At 42.2% G+C, this 12150-nt stretch overlaps 1 protein-coding gene across 1 annotated transcript; it reads left to right on the top strand.

Moving 5' to 3' along the window:
* Positions 1–3: 3 nt before the first annotated feature.
* abraxas2 (abraxas 2, BRISC complex subunit) lies at positions 4–8560 on the top strand. Its single transcript, XM_080849456.1, has 9 exons — positions 4–96; positions 1075–1165; positions 2768–2804; positions 3002–3068; positions 3359–3549; positions 4618–4737; positions 6218–6302; positions 6981–7098; positions 7362–8560. The coding sequence occupies exons 1-9, from the start codon at positions 25–27 to the stop codon at positions 7910–7912; spliced, it is 1332 nt and encodes a 443-aa protein (XP_080705582.1). The 5' UTR covers positions 4–24; the 3' UTR covers positions 7913–8560.
* The last annotated feature ends 3590 nt before the right edge of the window (positions 8561–12150 follow it).

Here is a 12150-nt window from a genome sequence, read left to right as displayed (position 1 = left end):
GGGACAGGTGGGGATGTTTCCATCATGGCGGCATCAATTTCGGGTTATACTTTTAGTTCTGTGTGTTATCACAGCGCTAACAGCAACTCCGACCATGTAAGTATTATAAACCGATTACAGAAATATTTGAAATTCTATAGGTCAGTTTGCGTAGTTAACAGATTCACACAGTGTCTTTTACCAGTCTTGTCTAGCTCCTAAGATTTCCAGTGTCATCTTCCTGCTGGAGCTAGCCCTTTAGCAATCTGCAATCACCCCCTGTGACTGTTTTCTAGTTAGCCAACTAGCTAGCGGTTCGCTAACAGCTACCCAGCTAACTAATAGCTTGCTTGTCGATAGCCAACAGTTGATAGGACTTCTCAAGACGAGGCAGGTGTAAATTCCACAGGTGTTGTGTATGTACTTTTTTACTCGACGTTGTCTGTTTATTACAGTGGATGAATCGATTGTTGTAGCCTCTGCAAAACTAGCTTAATAGCGAGTTAACCAGTTAGACAGGATCTTCCCTTGCAAGCTAGCTAACTTGCAAGTTAGCTACCTGTCAAAACGATGTGTGAAAGTTGGTAGCGAGTTAGTTATCCCGACAAGTTCATGTTTTTACGTTTGACATTGACATTGTGCACAATTAAAATGCCACTATTTGGAGTGTAGGCAGTAATCATCAGAATGCTGCTGTTTTTGAGTGTGTTTAATTACCTATCTTCAACCTACAGGAAGTAAACAATTTGCAGTTAAGATAGGTTGCATTCTTGAAATACCTCAACTGGTATACAGCTCTTTATATTTATTTCCTTGCTGCTGCTGTGTCCTGTTTATAGAACTATCAATTAAATTACATAACACAACTAATAGAGAGTGGCCTAATGACACCGTGTCTTGTAGAATGCCAATGTAGTAAAAGACCATGTAGAATGCATCCACTTCTAGCAGACCGTAAAACAAAACAGCAAAGATTCTGTTCAGTGCTGACTTTATGCAAACCATAAAAGGAAACCATGTAAACAGAGATCACATTGAAGTATATGACACCTTCTTTGGATCTGACTGTTTTTTTTTAATTGTATTTATTTGCAGGAGGGGTTTTTATTGGGAGAGGTAAGAGAGGAAGAGACATTCAGCATCAGTGATTCCCAGATAAGCAATACTGAAGTCCTCAAAGTAGTAGGTAAGATCTATTCCTCCTTTCAGTTTGTCTTTGTCTGCCCTGATGGTGAGGCAGTTGGAGGTTCAAATACATGCCAAGACTTATCATAGATGTTGGTGAATATTGGCAAAACAGCCAGCTAAAACAGGAATAGGAAATAGGTGTGCAAGTGCTTTCCCCAGGATTAATTAGACAGGGCACAAAGAAGCAGAATTTACAGGAGAAAAGGAAGGTACATTTGGTTGATGTGGCATTTTTCTGGCATAGTCCACATGGCAGTTTTGACATTAATTCATTCGGTCACTCAGTCATTTATTAATTTTATTAGTAAGGAGACGTGACTGTATTGATAATGTTAGGCTTGCTCTGAGCTTTGTTTTATTATGAAATGTTTAGTTCAAGTCGCAGTCAAATGGAGAGGAAGCATTGTTGTCCCAGGAAGTGTTGTCAAAGATATTAAGCTTTAGAATGTTAGAGGGAGCGCGCCATCTTGAATTGTCATTTCATCTGTGATCAGATCCACACGCCAGACGCCGGGCCAAATGTGGTGATGTCATCCATGATGACCCGAGTAGAAATTTAAAAATTAGATTTCTTGAAGGTCTTCATTCATCTTGCTGGGACTAAGAACATTCACTGTCAATCAGCAATATGTTTGCCAAATATGTCTTATGGACATTTATAAAACAATTGGGTTCTAGCGCGTAATTTAGCTGTTTCTGATTGGACGAGAGACGTTCCATGCTATAGGTTATTCTTCAACCTACCTACAGTTACGGGACTTTTCACAGCTAAAAATAAATCACTCCGCGATGAAACATTCGCATTGATGATAACCGTTAATTCAAAGTTTTTAAAATTCCAAACCAAGACGTTGACAATGGAACTATTTTTTGTTGCGGAGAAACAATGGCGAAATAAACCATTTATAATCAATAACTTCGTGTTGAAATGTTAATTTGTTGACTGTAGAATTGTTTTATAAAAGCAATATAGCACTCGGTGGCTACGGCCGAACACCACCCGTGGGATTATCCCTTACCTACCCCACTCCCACGAGTGCTATATTGCTTAAATCACTATCACTATATGTATTCCTTTGGGTTTTTAGAAAACTCCACAACCAATGCTGTCCACATTCCCTTTGTTTTCTTTTAATAGTGCTTCATTTGTGTCTAGAGAAAGTGTGAGACAGACCTGTCACACAATGTCTGCTCTACACACAAAACTTAAGAGATCTAAGTGTAGCTTAATTTTTGGCATTTCTTAAGCCCACTGCCTATTCTGTATAGATCTGACTATGCCTAGAGTAAAGGGGTTAAAACACATTTATGCAAATGCTTTTGTGAGCTCTGGGATGCTGAAGTGTTCACACAGAACCACCACCTCAAAAAAGCTTTGATTCAGTTCTGGCCAAAATCATTTCACAAACCAATGCATTGCTGCTAGTGTTTTTTGCAGCCTTTTGGAATGACAAGTGTTGAACTTACAAGGTTGACCAACTGTGTTTGTATAAGACATAACAGTGTGGTAAGCATGCTGATAACATTGTGCCGTTGGAGCCGACTCCTGTATGAAACGTTGTGATTACGTTGTGATTGTGTTTGTTTTTCTCCTCAACAGAAATCCATAATCATGAACCATGCGCTCATCTCTTTAGGTAAGCAATGTATTTGACCTGCTCTCACAAGAGCTTTTTCCTAACTATAAAAGTAATCTTCTTGTCTGTGTAATTTTTGTGTCTCATTTTAGTTGCATCAGACTCGTGCTCCCTTTGGGAAGTTTTACAGTGTTCATATGTTTGTCATCGGAGGTGCTTGGGTAATAATACTTCTCTTTGCACTTTGGCGTTCTCAGCTTTTATGACTATGGGGGGAAAGTGAACGAGGAGAATCTCAACAGAATTCTTAAAGACAGAAGGAAAGTAAGTGGTGGGGATTTTTATGCTGATAAATTCCATTCTATTCTAAGCTTTATTTACTTAAAACCCTACACCAAAATGTTGTACATTTTTTGGGCGCAGATGGTATTGACAAAACATAGAGGAGTAAACGTTTAGTTTAAAACCAGTTGGATGCTAGAAAAAAGAGAGAGAATGATGTAAAATGAAATACATTATATTATTAAAAACAGGCATTTGATTTGCACAGTGAGTTGTAAAATGTTATTTGTCTTCACATAAAATGTCTTGATTGTGTTCCCTTTTTCCTCAAGAATGTTATTGGCTGGTACCGGTTCCGTCGGAACACCCAACAGCAGATGTCATTCCGGGAGCAGGTGATCCACAAACAGCTGACCAGCCTCCTGGGTGTGCCTGACCTCGTCTTCCTGCTCTTCAGCTTCATCTCCACCGCCAACAGCTCCACGCACGCGCTGGAGTATGTGCTCTTCAGGCCCAATCATAGGTGAACACACCCACATCCACACCCACACACACAACCTTTGCATCTGCATTCCATCATTGGGTTTAAATGCATGATGCAAAGTTTGTAAAACACTGGATTTTGGGGGGACCGTACATTAAGTTGGGACTAAAGGTTCTCCAGGCGTTCTTGTGGTGTTACCAAAGACATCCAAAGAACTGGTAAAGGCCAGATGAAGTTACCTGTGTCTGCCACAAGGGGGCACACTCTAATGAAATTTGCCTCAGTATTGGCATGGTGTCCAATCGCTACAAGACCCACTTCAGTTGAGGAGAGAAGAATGTGTCATGGTGTAACTATGTCATGGTGTAACTATGAGAAGAATGTGGAAGAGCTGTTTCACAACAGTGAGTGCTGAGTATGGGAATGTAGGCAGTTGAAAGGTTAGTGACATTATTACTGATAACATTATGCAGAACTAACTGCAGTCCTTGCCAGAATACACCACATTGTTTTATCACCCCTACGGCTTAGTCCACAAACTCATGTAAAAGTGCCAAATCTAATACACACACCCACACACACGCAACCTTAGGACCATCTGTTTAGACCTAATCTTCATACTCTTCATATTATTTAGATAAAAGGCTGTTCAAAAGTTAAGGCTGAGAAAATTAGAAGAGAAAACAAGAGGAACTAAATTGAATCCTCTCTGAATGTGGAGTTACCCATATATGATATTTTACCAAAATAGGATACATTTACTTTGCAAAGTGCATAGTGTAAACATTATTATTCTGGATGATTTTAAAACAATAATGTTAACCAAGAATAGTCAACACTCAGTACTCGTCACTGTATGTTAAATTCTTTGAAAAGAAGGTGATGTATAACCATAAACTATTACTCCTGTTGTTGACAACCTGTTGAATGTTATTTGCTAATGGAGCTCAACGCAAACTCAGAAAAAAAAACCCTCTCCTCTCCGTCTGTGTGTCTGTCTGTGTGTCTGTCTGTGTGTCTGTCTGTCTGTCTGTCTGTCTGTCTGTCTGTCTGTCTGTCTGTCTGTCTGTCTGTCTGTCTGTCTGTCTGTCTGTCTTTTGCATGCAGGTATAACCAAAGAGTTTCTCTTAGTATACCCAACCTGGGGAACACCAGCCAGCAGGAGTATAAGGTGTCCTCAGTCCCCAACACGTCCCAAAACTACGCCAAGGTCATCAAAGAGCATGGGTGAGTAGATGTGCGAGGAGCCGGTAAGAATAGACTAGGGTGAAGTCACCCCTGTTAAATAAGTCAGACATAGTATGTCCATATTATTAAGCTTCTGTGCAGAATCTATAGAGGCTGACGTGCATTTGACACCATCATATGTATCCAACTGATGTGCCATGAAACAAGTCTAGATTTATGAGAATTTTTGTGTGTGTGTGTGTGTGTGTGTGTGTGTGTGTGTGACTGACTGTGTGTGTGTCTGTGTGACTGTGTGTGTGTGTGTCTGTGTGTCTGTGTGCGAGAGTGTGAAGGAGTGTTAAGCAGCAGGAGTAAGTGGGCCTCTCCATTTCTGTCACACAGCAGGGATGTCAGGGGTTTGAGGTAGAGAAGTGATTAGCTAAAGCAGGTGATTAAAGTGTCTGACTGAAAGCAACACGCTAGTGAGAGGGAGAGGGAACGAAAGAAAGCAAGACAGACAGAGACAGACAGACAGACAGAGACAGACAGACAGAGACAGACAGACAGAGACAGACAGACAGAGACAGACAGACAGAGACAGACAGACAGAGACAGACAGACAGAGACAGACAGACAGAGACAGACAGACAGAGACAGACAGAGACAGACAGAGACAGACAGAGACAGACAGACAGACAGACAGACAGACAGAAAGGGGGAAGAGAGTGAGAGGTGGGGAGGGAGACAGAGGGAGGGCAGAAGCAAAGGTCTCTCACTTGGTCTCTCACTCTGATTTTCTCTGTGTCACCCTGGCTGTCCCTGGTGTAGAGAGTGTGAGAGTGCTGATTAGATCTGTGTGTGTGTGTGTGTGTGTGTGTGTGTGTGTGTGTGTGTGTGTGTGTGTGCGCTATTTCAAACCAGGCTTACTGAGATCAGCTGTTTTCTCACGGCCCAGACTCTGACCCTCAGTCCCAGCCCACTTCACTTTAAATATGCCTCACGGGCTACCCAAGGCCTTCCTGCTGGCATCCATAATCAGCTAGGAAAAAGCGCTGCTTGAACTGCCAGTGTCTGGATTGTTAGTCATAGAAGACCTCCAGCTGATGTAGCTGTGTGTGTGTCTGTGTCTGTGTCTGAGGTGTACAGTGGCGCCACCTGCTGGGGGGTGGGGAGTGAGTTGCCTTGAACAGGAGATTGATCTACAGGCCAAAGACAAAGGCTATCTGAGCTACTGGCCAATCTTCCCCCTGTTTAAAAAAGATATATTTAAATGCTAAATACTCTGAATGCTTTGCAAAGTTTTTAGCATCATCTCCAACATGTATCATCTACCAAGCTTGTTAGCTTTTATCAGTGCTAGTTGTGCTGTTGTTGATGTTTGCAGGTTGATGTAGGCTCATTAGTTTTAGACATGAAACAAACTATGTGTTGCCTCTATAAGGGATCTGTCTAAACAGATTATATAGGGACATAAATGTGACAAGGCCCCTTTTCTCTCTGTCTCTGTCTCTCTCTGTCTCTCTCTTTCTCTCTCTCTCAGAGCTGAGTTCTTTGATAAAGATGGCGTGATGAAAGACATCCGCACTATTTTCCAGGTCTACAGTGCATTGCAGGAGAAAGTCCAGGTGAGAGTCAGCATTAGACTGCCAAACCTGCTTTCAGCTGGTCTTCTGATGACCTTCCCCGGTCTTAATTTTTTTTTTTAAGGAATTAGTTTACTCGTCAAAAATGTTTTTCGTTGGACTGTAGTCAGCACATTTATTACGGGTTTCCTAGGACATGCATAAACGCAAAGTAAAAATCAAATGGCAAAGATACTTAACATGACATAACATGACCAAACATATAAGATAAAAACATAAAAGATTAGAAGTTATTATACTATCCTGTCTTATATGAACTAAATAAAATAAGATAAGATAAAACATATAAGATGCAAGATAAGGCATTACAGGTGAAAATGAAATGAGATGAGGTGAAACAACTGAATCTAAAATAAAGCGATATCTAATCAAAAGCTTGTGGGAAAAGATATGTTTTTTTCTCTGCTTTTAAAAGAATATACTGTTGTGATGGACCTTTCAGTTCATGTGCATGGGGATTCCAGAAAGTGAGTGCATAGTGACTAAAGGCACCATAGGCTGACTTTGTAGAGGTGCAGTGAGGAGACGTTTACTTGATGATCCATACTTGTGAAAAGTGCATGAGAATAATCTAGTCTACTAGAAATTATAGTAATGAGTGAGTGATGTTTGTGTCTTCGGTGGACATGGATATCATGTGTGGTTGATGTTATTCCACAGGCAGTGTGTGGAGAAGTGGACAAAAGTGAACGTGTGAAGGAAAAAGTCCAGGAGGACGTGAACAAACTGAAGCAGCAGATCACCCTCAGGAAACGCAAGACTGCCGATGAAGAAAGGAGTAAGTCACGGAACTCTAAACTGTATGCATTGTTATACTCAACACTGCGTTTTATTTTACTTACTTGGTGGCATGAACTTCATCAGGGAAGCTGTCAGACATTAAATGTTGGTGCGCCCACACCTTTTCACCTGACAAAACAGTGTGAGTGTGAGTGTGAGTGTGAGTGTGAGTGTGAGAGACAGACATGCAGTGTAGTAAGTCCTACTTCATCCCCTCCATTTTTTACTCCCTGTCTGTCTCCACTCTCCTCCTCCTCTCAGGACTGCAGGAGGCAGACAGTGCAGCCCAGCGCTCCTCTCCAGAAAGCTCCACAGCGCCTTCAGGCAGCACCTCTCCTCATCCAGCAGCTCCACCACTACTCCCACCACTCTCCTCTCGCCTGGCCTTCCAGCAGACCCCCTCGTCTGTGGAGCGAGCGGGAGGCTCTGCCCCTCTCGGCGGCCTCCCCACTGCAGCAGCCGCGGCCTCAGCAGCTTCGACCTACATGGACGTGCTGGGCCCAGACCCGGCCAGCGCTCTGCTCCTGCCTCGGCCTCAGGCCGTGGGCTCGCCGGGCCACCCATCCCCCAGCCTGGGCCTCGGCAACGGGGACGGCTCCAGCTCCGACTCCCTGGACCGACAGGCGGCTGGCCAGGAGGAGGATGAGGACGAAGACGATGAGGACGAGGACAGTAGTGAGTATGAGAACCTGGTCAGCATGACAACGGCAACCGCGGCGGCCCCTTCACCGTTGTCGGCAGAGGTGCTGAGTATGGGGCGACCCCCGGCGTTGAGGCCAGACGGAGATACACAGAGTTCCCCAACGTCTTAGAGGAGACCGGTACAAAGGAGGAGCGAAACAAATGAACGAGAAATAGAGATGGGATGGAGAGAAGGGAGGAGAGCTGTCCGAAAAGGTTGTCTGGGACAGGACTGTGAAGAACATCATGTGGTTTGTGGGTTTATCTTTGGCCCGTCAGATGAGGTGAGCAGTGGCACGGACGGTTTTGCCAACAACCTTGCTGGCAACCTTGCAAAAAATGTGTGAGAGGGAAAAGACAAACAAGTGACATTTAGTGTGTGTGTGTCTCTTTCTTCCTCTCTTGCTCTCTGTTTGAAGACTCCTTCTCTGTCAGGTGGACAGACCCGAGATTTGCCCCGGCCCTAACTGGCTCACTCAGTGATCTGACATCTGCTACCAACCTCCAATGGCCGTCGTTTTACCATTTACCTCGTGCACTACTTTTGCCTTCGTTCAATGTTTATTTAACAAGATAAGCAAAGGGAAAAGATAAAAATGCCTTCTGCGGCCTTCAAACTCATCCCTAGGAGAGCCAGATCATTGGCCGAAGATTTATTTAGTTTTGCTCTCATGTTTTGTTTATTCAGTAACAAACAGGAAAAATATATGTGTGTGTGTGTGTGTGTGTGTGTGTGTGTGTGTGTGTGTGTGTGTGTGTGTGTGTGTGTGTGTGTGTGTGTGTGTATGTATGTATATATGTTATGTATGTATGTATGTATGTATGTATGTATGTATGTATAGATATAGCTATATACACACAGACACACACACACACACCCACACTTGATCGATATATATATGGAATCGATCCACTGCAACTAAATCACCTGCACGTTGCAGAGGTTGGACTACTGACTGTCCCTAGTGCAGTTTTTGTTTAATTTGTTTGTTTTTTCCAATTGCGAAACAAAACATGTTTGTCCTCATGCAGTGGCCTCTATTGTCGGTGTAACAAAGAGTGGAGGTTTGATCAAAGTTATAGTCCTTAGCACCACTACTGTTAGGTCGTGGTCATGTGATTTCCTGTCTTACTTTTTGAAGGGGGAATATGCGAGTAACCGTGACTAACTGTAATCAACTGTCACCTGATGAGAAAATGTTGTCCTTGGCGTTTTGAGTTCTTTGTTTGTTCCTCCCCGGTGTATGACATTGCTCTGCTCTTCTGCTGCGCACTGCGTGAGCTGTTGTTATTTTGCTGCCCTCCAGAAGAGCTCATTCGGTCTGCCTGTGCTTAAACCTGAGGGAATGACTAACTGTGGCGTGCCTGTTTGGTACATCCTAACATAAGGGTACTGATGCACACACACACACACACACACACACACACACACACACACTACTGTAGCTTTACTAATCCACCCATGCTTCAGCTTGCTTGTTTTAACACCACGGGCCTCCTCCATTACCGCCTACTTACTGGTTGGTGAAGACAAATAGGGAGAGATAAAAAGAGGTTCAGTATTTGTGTTTAAGGTCAGACTCCATCACAGACAGTCCCACATACAGTCAGATCAATATGATGGTGGTTACTGATCGGGAAACAGAGAGGAAGTCTACACTGATGTGTTTGACATTGTTCTGCGTCTCGTCTGCACAGCGTTAGCTATGAATCTGAGTACACTTTTCATACCCTCCGAGACGTAGGCTGGTTTGAGGTGGGAAAGATTATGATGGCTTTTTTCGAACTTTAAGTGGTTTAGATTGATTCAGTTAGCTCACAAGGCTGAAATGCCTAGAAGTCCCAGACAGGGTGCAAGCTGAAAATACAAGGTAGTCAGTCGTCCTATCCCCTTTCATCCAAGCAGGTGGGTGGAATGGGCCACCAAGGCAGGAATGAGGGCTGACGCCTACATGATGCACCTCACAGTATAACACCCACACCCTGTAGAACAGCCGTGCCTTAAACACTCCCTTCACCACCATACTGTTCCTCTCCTCTGGACACATTTGACTTGCATACAGATGCTTACTGGTCAAATGCTCCTCACTGAGGCTTCACTATCTCACAACTCGGTTGCTTGCAGATGTGTGGAACTTTATTCCTGGACAATGACTCAAGCCTACTCACAAGAGTTGACCATGTTTGAGTTTAAAGTTTTTGTTTTTGTTTTTTATTATTATTTATTTATTCCAGGACAGGGTTAATCCCTTTTTAGTAAAAGAAAACAACAGCTAAGTAACCTATTTAGGGAGGAGTGTTTGGACCTGAAGCAGGACTTCCAGTTGATAAATGAGAATAAGTGTGGGCAGCATCCACTGGTGTCTTCCACTCCTCTTCGAACTTATCAACAAAACAAACAGACAAATAGCTGATGTGGTACTAAGTCTGTCTTGGGGTATGTCTAGTTTCCTAGCACATAAAAATGTGCTTTGTAACCGCCATGTTAATCTACTGTAAATGTTTTATATATAAACAAGTGTCAAGCATTGGCTCTGTTGTGGCTGGTTCATAAAAACAAAATTTGGTAGAACTGTAATTGTCTTCAAGCATAACCACCGTGCAGTCTAGTTTGAGAGACAGTGTGTGTATGTATATGATCTTTAAAGCTATAGCACAACAAACTATGCTGCATGAGCAAAGCATGGGCACGTGGATTTTAGGCCCGGGGTCATTGGTGTCAGATCGGAGCAACCATGAAAACTGGCTGTCCTAACTTTGTTCTTATTGGTGGAATTGAGAGTGAGGTTCGTGATTTGTTGCATTGTCAATGCAGATGGGGTCTACATAAAATACCGGTAACCCAAATGTGATTTTCTTTATTTTTTCACTGTCTCTCTTTGCTAACCCCCTAACCCCCCCCCCCCCCCCCCCCCCGTTGTGTATTCTTTGAAATTGCACCATTGCGCTGTTATTGTTTGTTTGTTTGTTTAAATCACTTAACAAAGAATGGAAATGGTTTCTATTTGATCACTGGAAGCAAATGTAAAATAATAATTAAAAAAAAACGTGATTTAAGAGTAAACAAACCAACTATAATGAATGTAGAATGTAGCCGAGAGGGGTTAAGGTGTGGGGTGGAATCTCACTTAACTTCCTGAAGTTCATCTCTGTGCAAATGGGATTGGTGTTCATATGGGAGCCCCCAAAACTCCCCGCCCCCCGCCCACCCTTGCTACTGTTACTCTAATCACAGACACCACACAGGACTCCTATCTGTCTGGTGGCCAAGAAAGGAACAGATTCTTCCATTTTGAGGGTAATAAAAGTATAATAATGATCCTCAGTATTGCCAGAGTGGTCTGTTCACTTGTCTATATTTCCTTTCCCTTTTTTTCAAATTTTAAATGCCACCATTTTGATATATGAAAAATATAAGTATAAGAGAAATTACATGAATATATTGTGATCTTCACCAGTATGTGGCTGAACTGGTGTGTGCATATAAGCAATGATTTCACCTCTTGTTGAGAGGGAGACACACAATGTTTATATTGTTGAGATCCGCAACTAGAAAAAGAGAAGAAAAACAGCTGTTGAAATAAGGAGATGGAAATACTGGGAGAAAATGTGTTCTCAGAACAAATGATTGATATTACACAGGTAGAGATGGTACCTCCACCACTCTCTGTGCCGCTATACTGAAATGTCAGCATAAGATCGCAATAAATGTATAATGCAATCAGGTCGAGACTACATGAAGGTAAATTATCTGTATTTTCAGTCTGCCATCCAAAGTTCAAATGGCCATCCAGAGAAAAAACGTAAAGAGGGCATTCTTATACATTCTATGCCTCTTAATGTTTTTTAATGGACAAGGGGCCATGGTATATCATACAACATGTATCTACATTGTTGTCCCAATTGGAAAGTTCCTTTGAGAAAGGCCTCAAATGCATTATCATTTTTATGATGCAGAATTACTAGTGTTGACCACAGTCCTTGTTTTTCTTTAATTTGACATAAATCCAAGTGTCCCAGTAATTATAAATTGGACATTAAACCAGCTTGTCATTAGATCAGCTGTTAAATAACAATCACATTTGAGACTGTCAAGGTGTTTGATGTTTTTACAGTAGACTATAATCATTATCCACAGTGAAATAATTTAAAACTTGTGGTAAAAAATAGAAAAAAATCAAATACAATTATGAAATAATATTTAAAAAGACACTGACACTGAATTTGATATATAGAACTTGTATTGCTTTCTTGGTGCAAGTTAATTTATATGCATAACTTTCTTGAACCGCTACAAGTATATAATGTAGCTAATAGGCCTGCCATTGGTAAGCTGTTGTAATGCTGCATTCCATCCGAGGACGGTGAA

Source organism: Sprattus sprattus (genome assembly GCF_963457725.1).
Source record: "Sprattus sprattus genome assembly, chromosome: 12".
NCBI classification, from domain to species: domain Eukaryota; kingdom Metazoa; phylum Chordata; class Actinopteri; order Clupeiformes; family Clupeidae; genus Sprattus; species Sprattus sprattus.
This window is presented reverse-complemented; position numbering and strand designations above follow the sequence as displayed.

What these genes read in the sequence shown, in the direction of transcription:
- abraxas2 (XM_080849456.1), top strand. Translation starts at nt 25, where the DNA reads ATGGCGGCATCAATTTCGGGTTATACTTTTAGTTCTGTGTGTTATCAC. An exon ending in TGAAGTCCTCAAAGTAGTAG is followed by an intron (nt 1,166 to 2,767) that starts GTAAGATCTATT and finishes TCTCCTCAACAG; the next exon opens with AAATCCATAATCATGAACCA. An exon ending in CATTGCAGGAGAAAGTCCAG is followed by an intron (nt 6,303 to 6,980) that starts GTGAGAGTCAGC and finishes GTTATTCCACAG; the next exon opens with GCAGTGTGTGGAGAAGTGGA.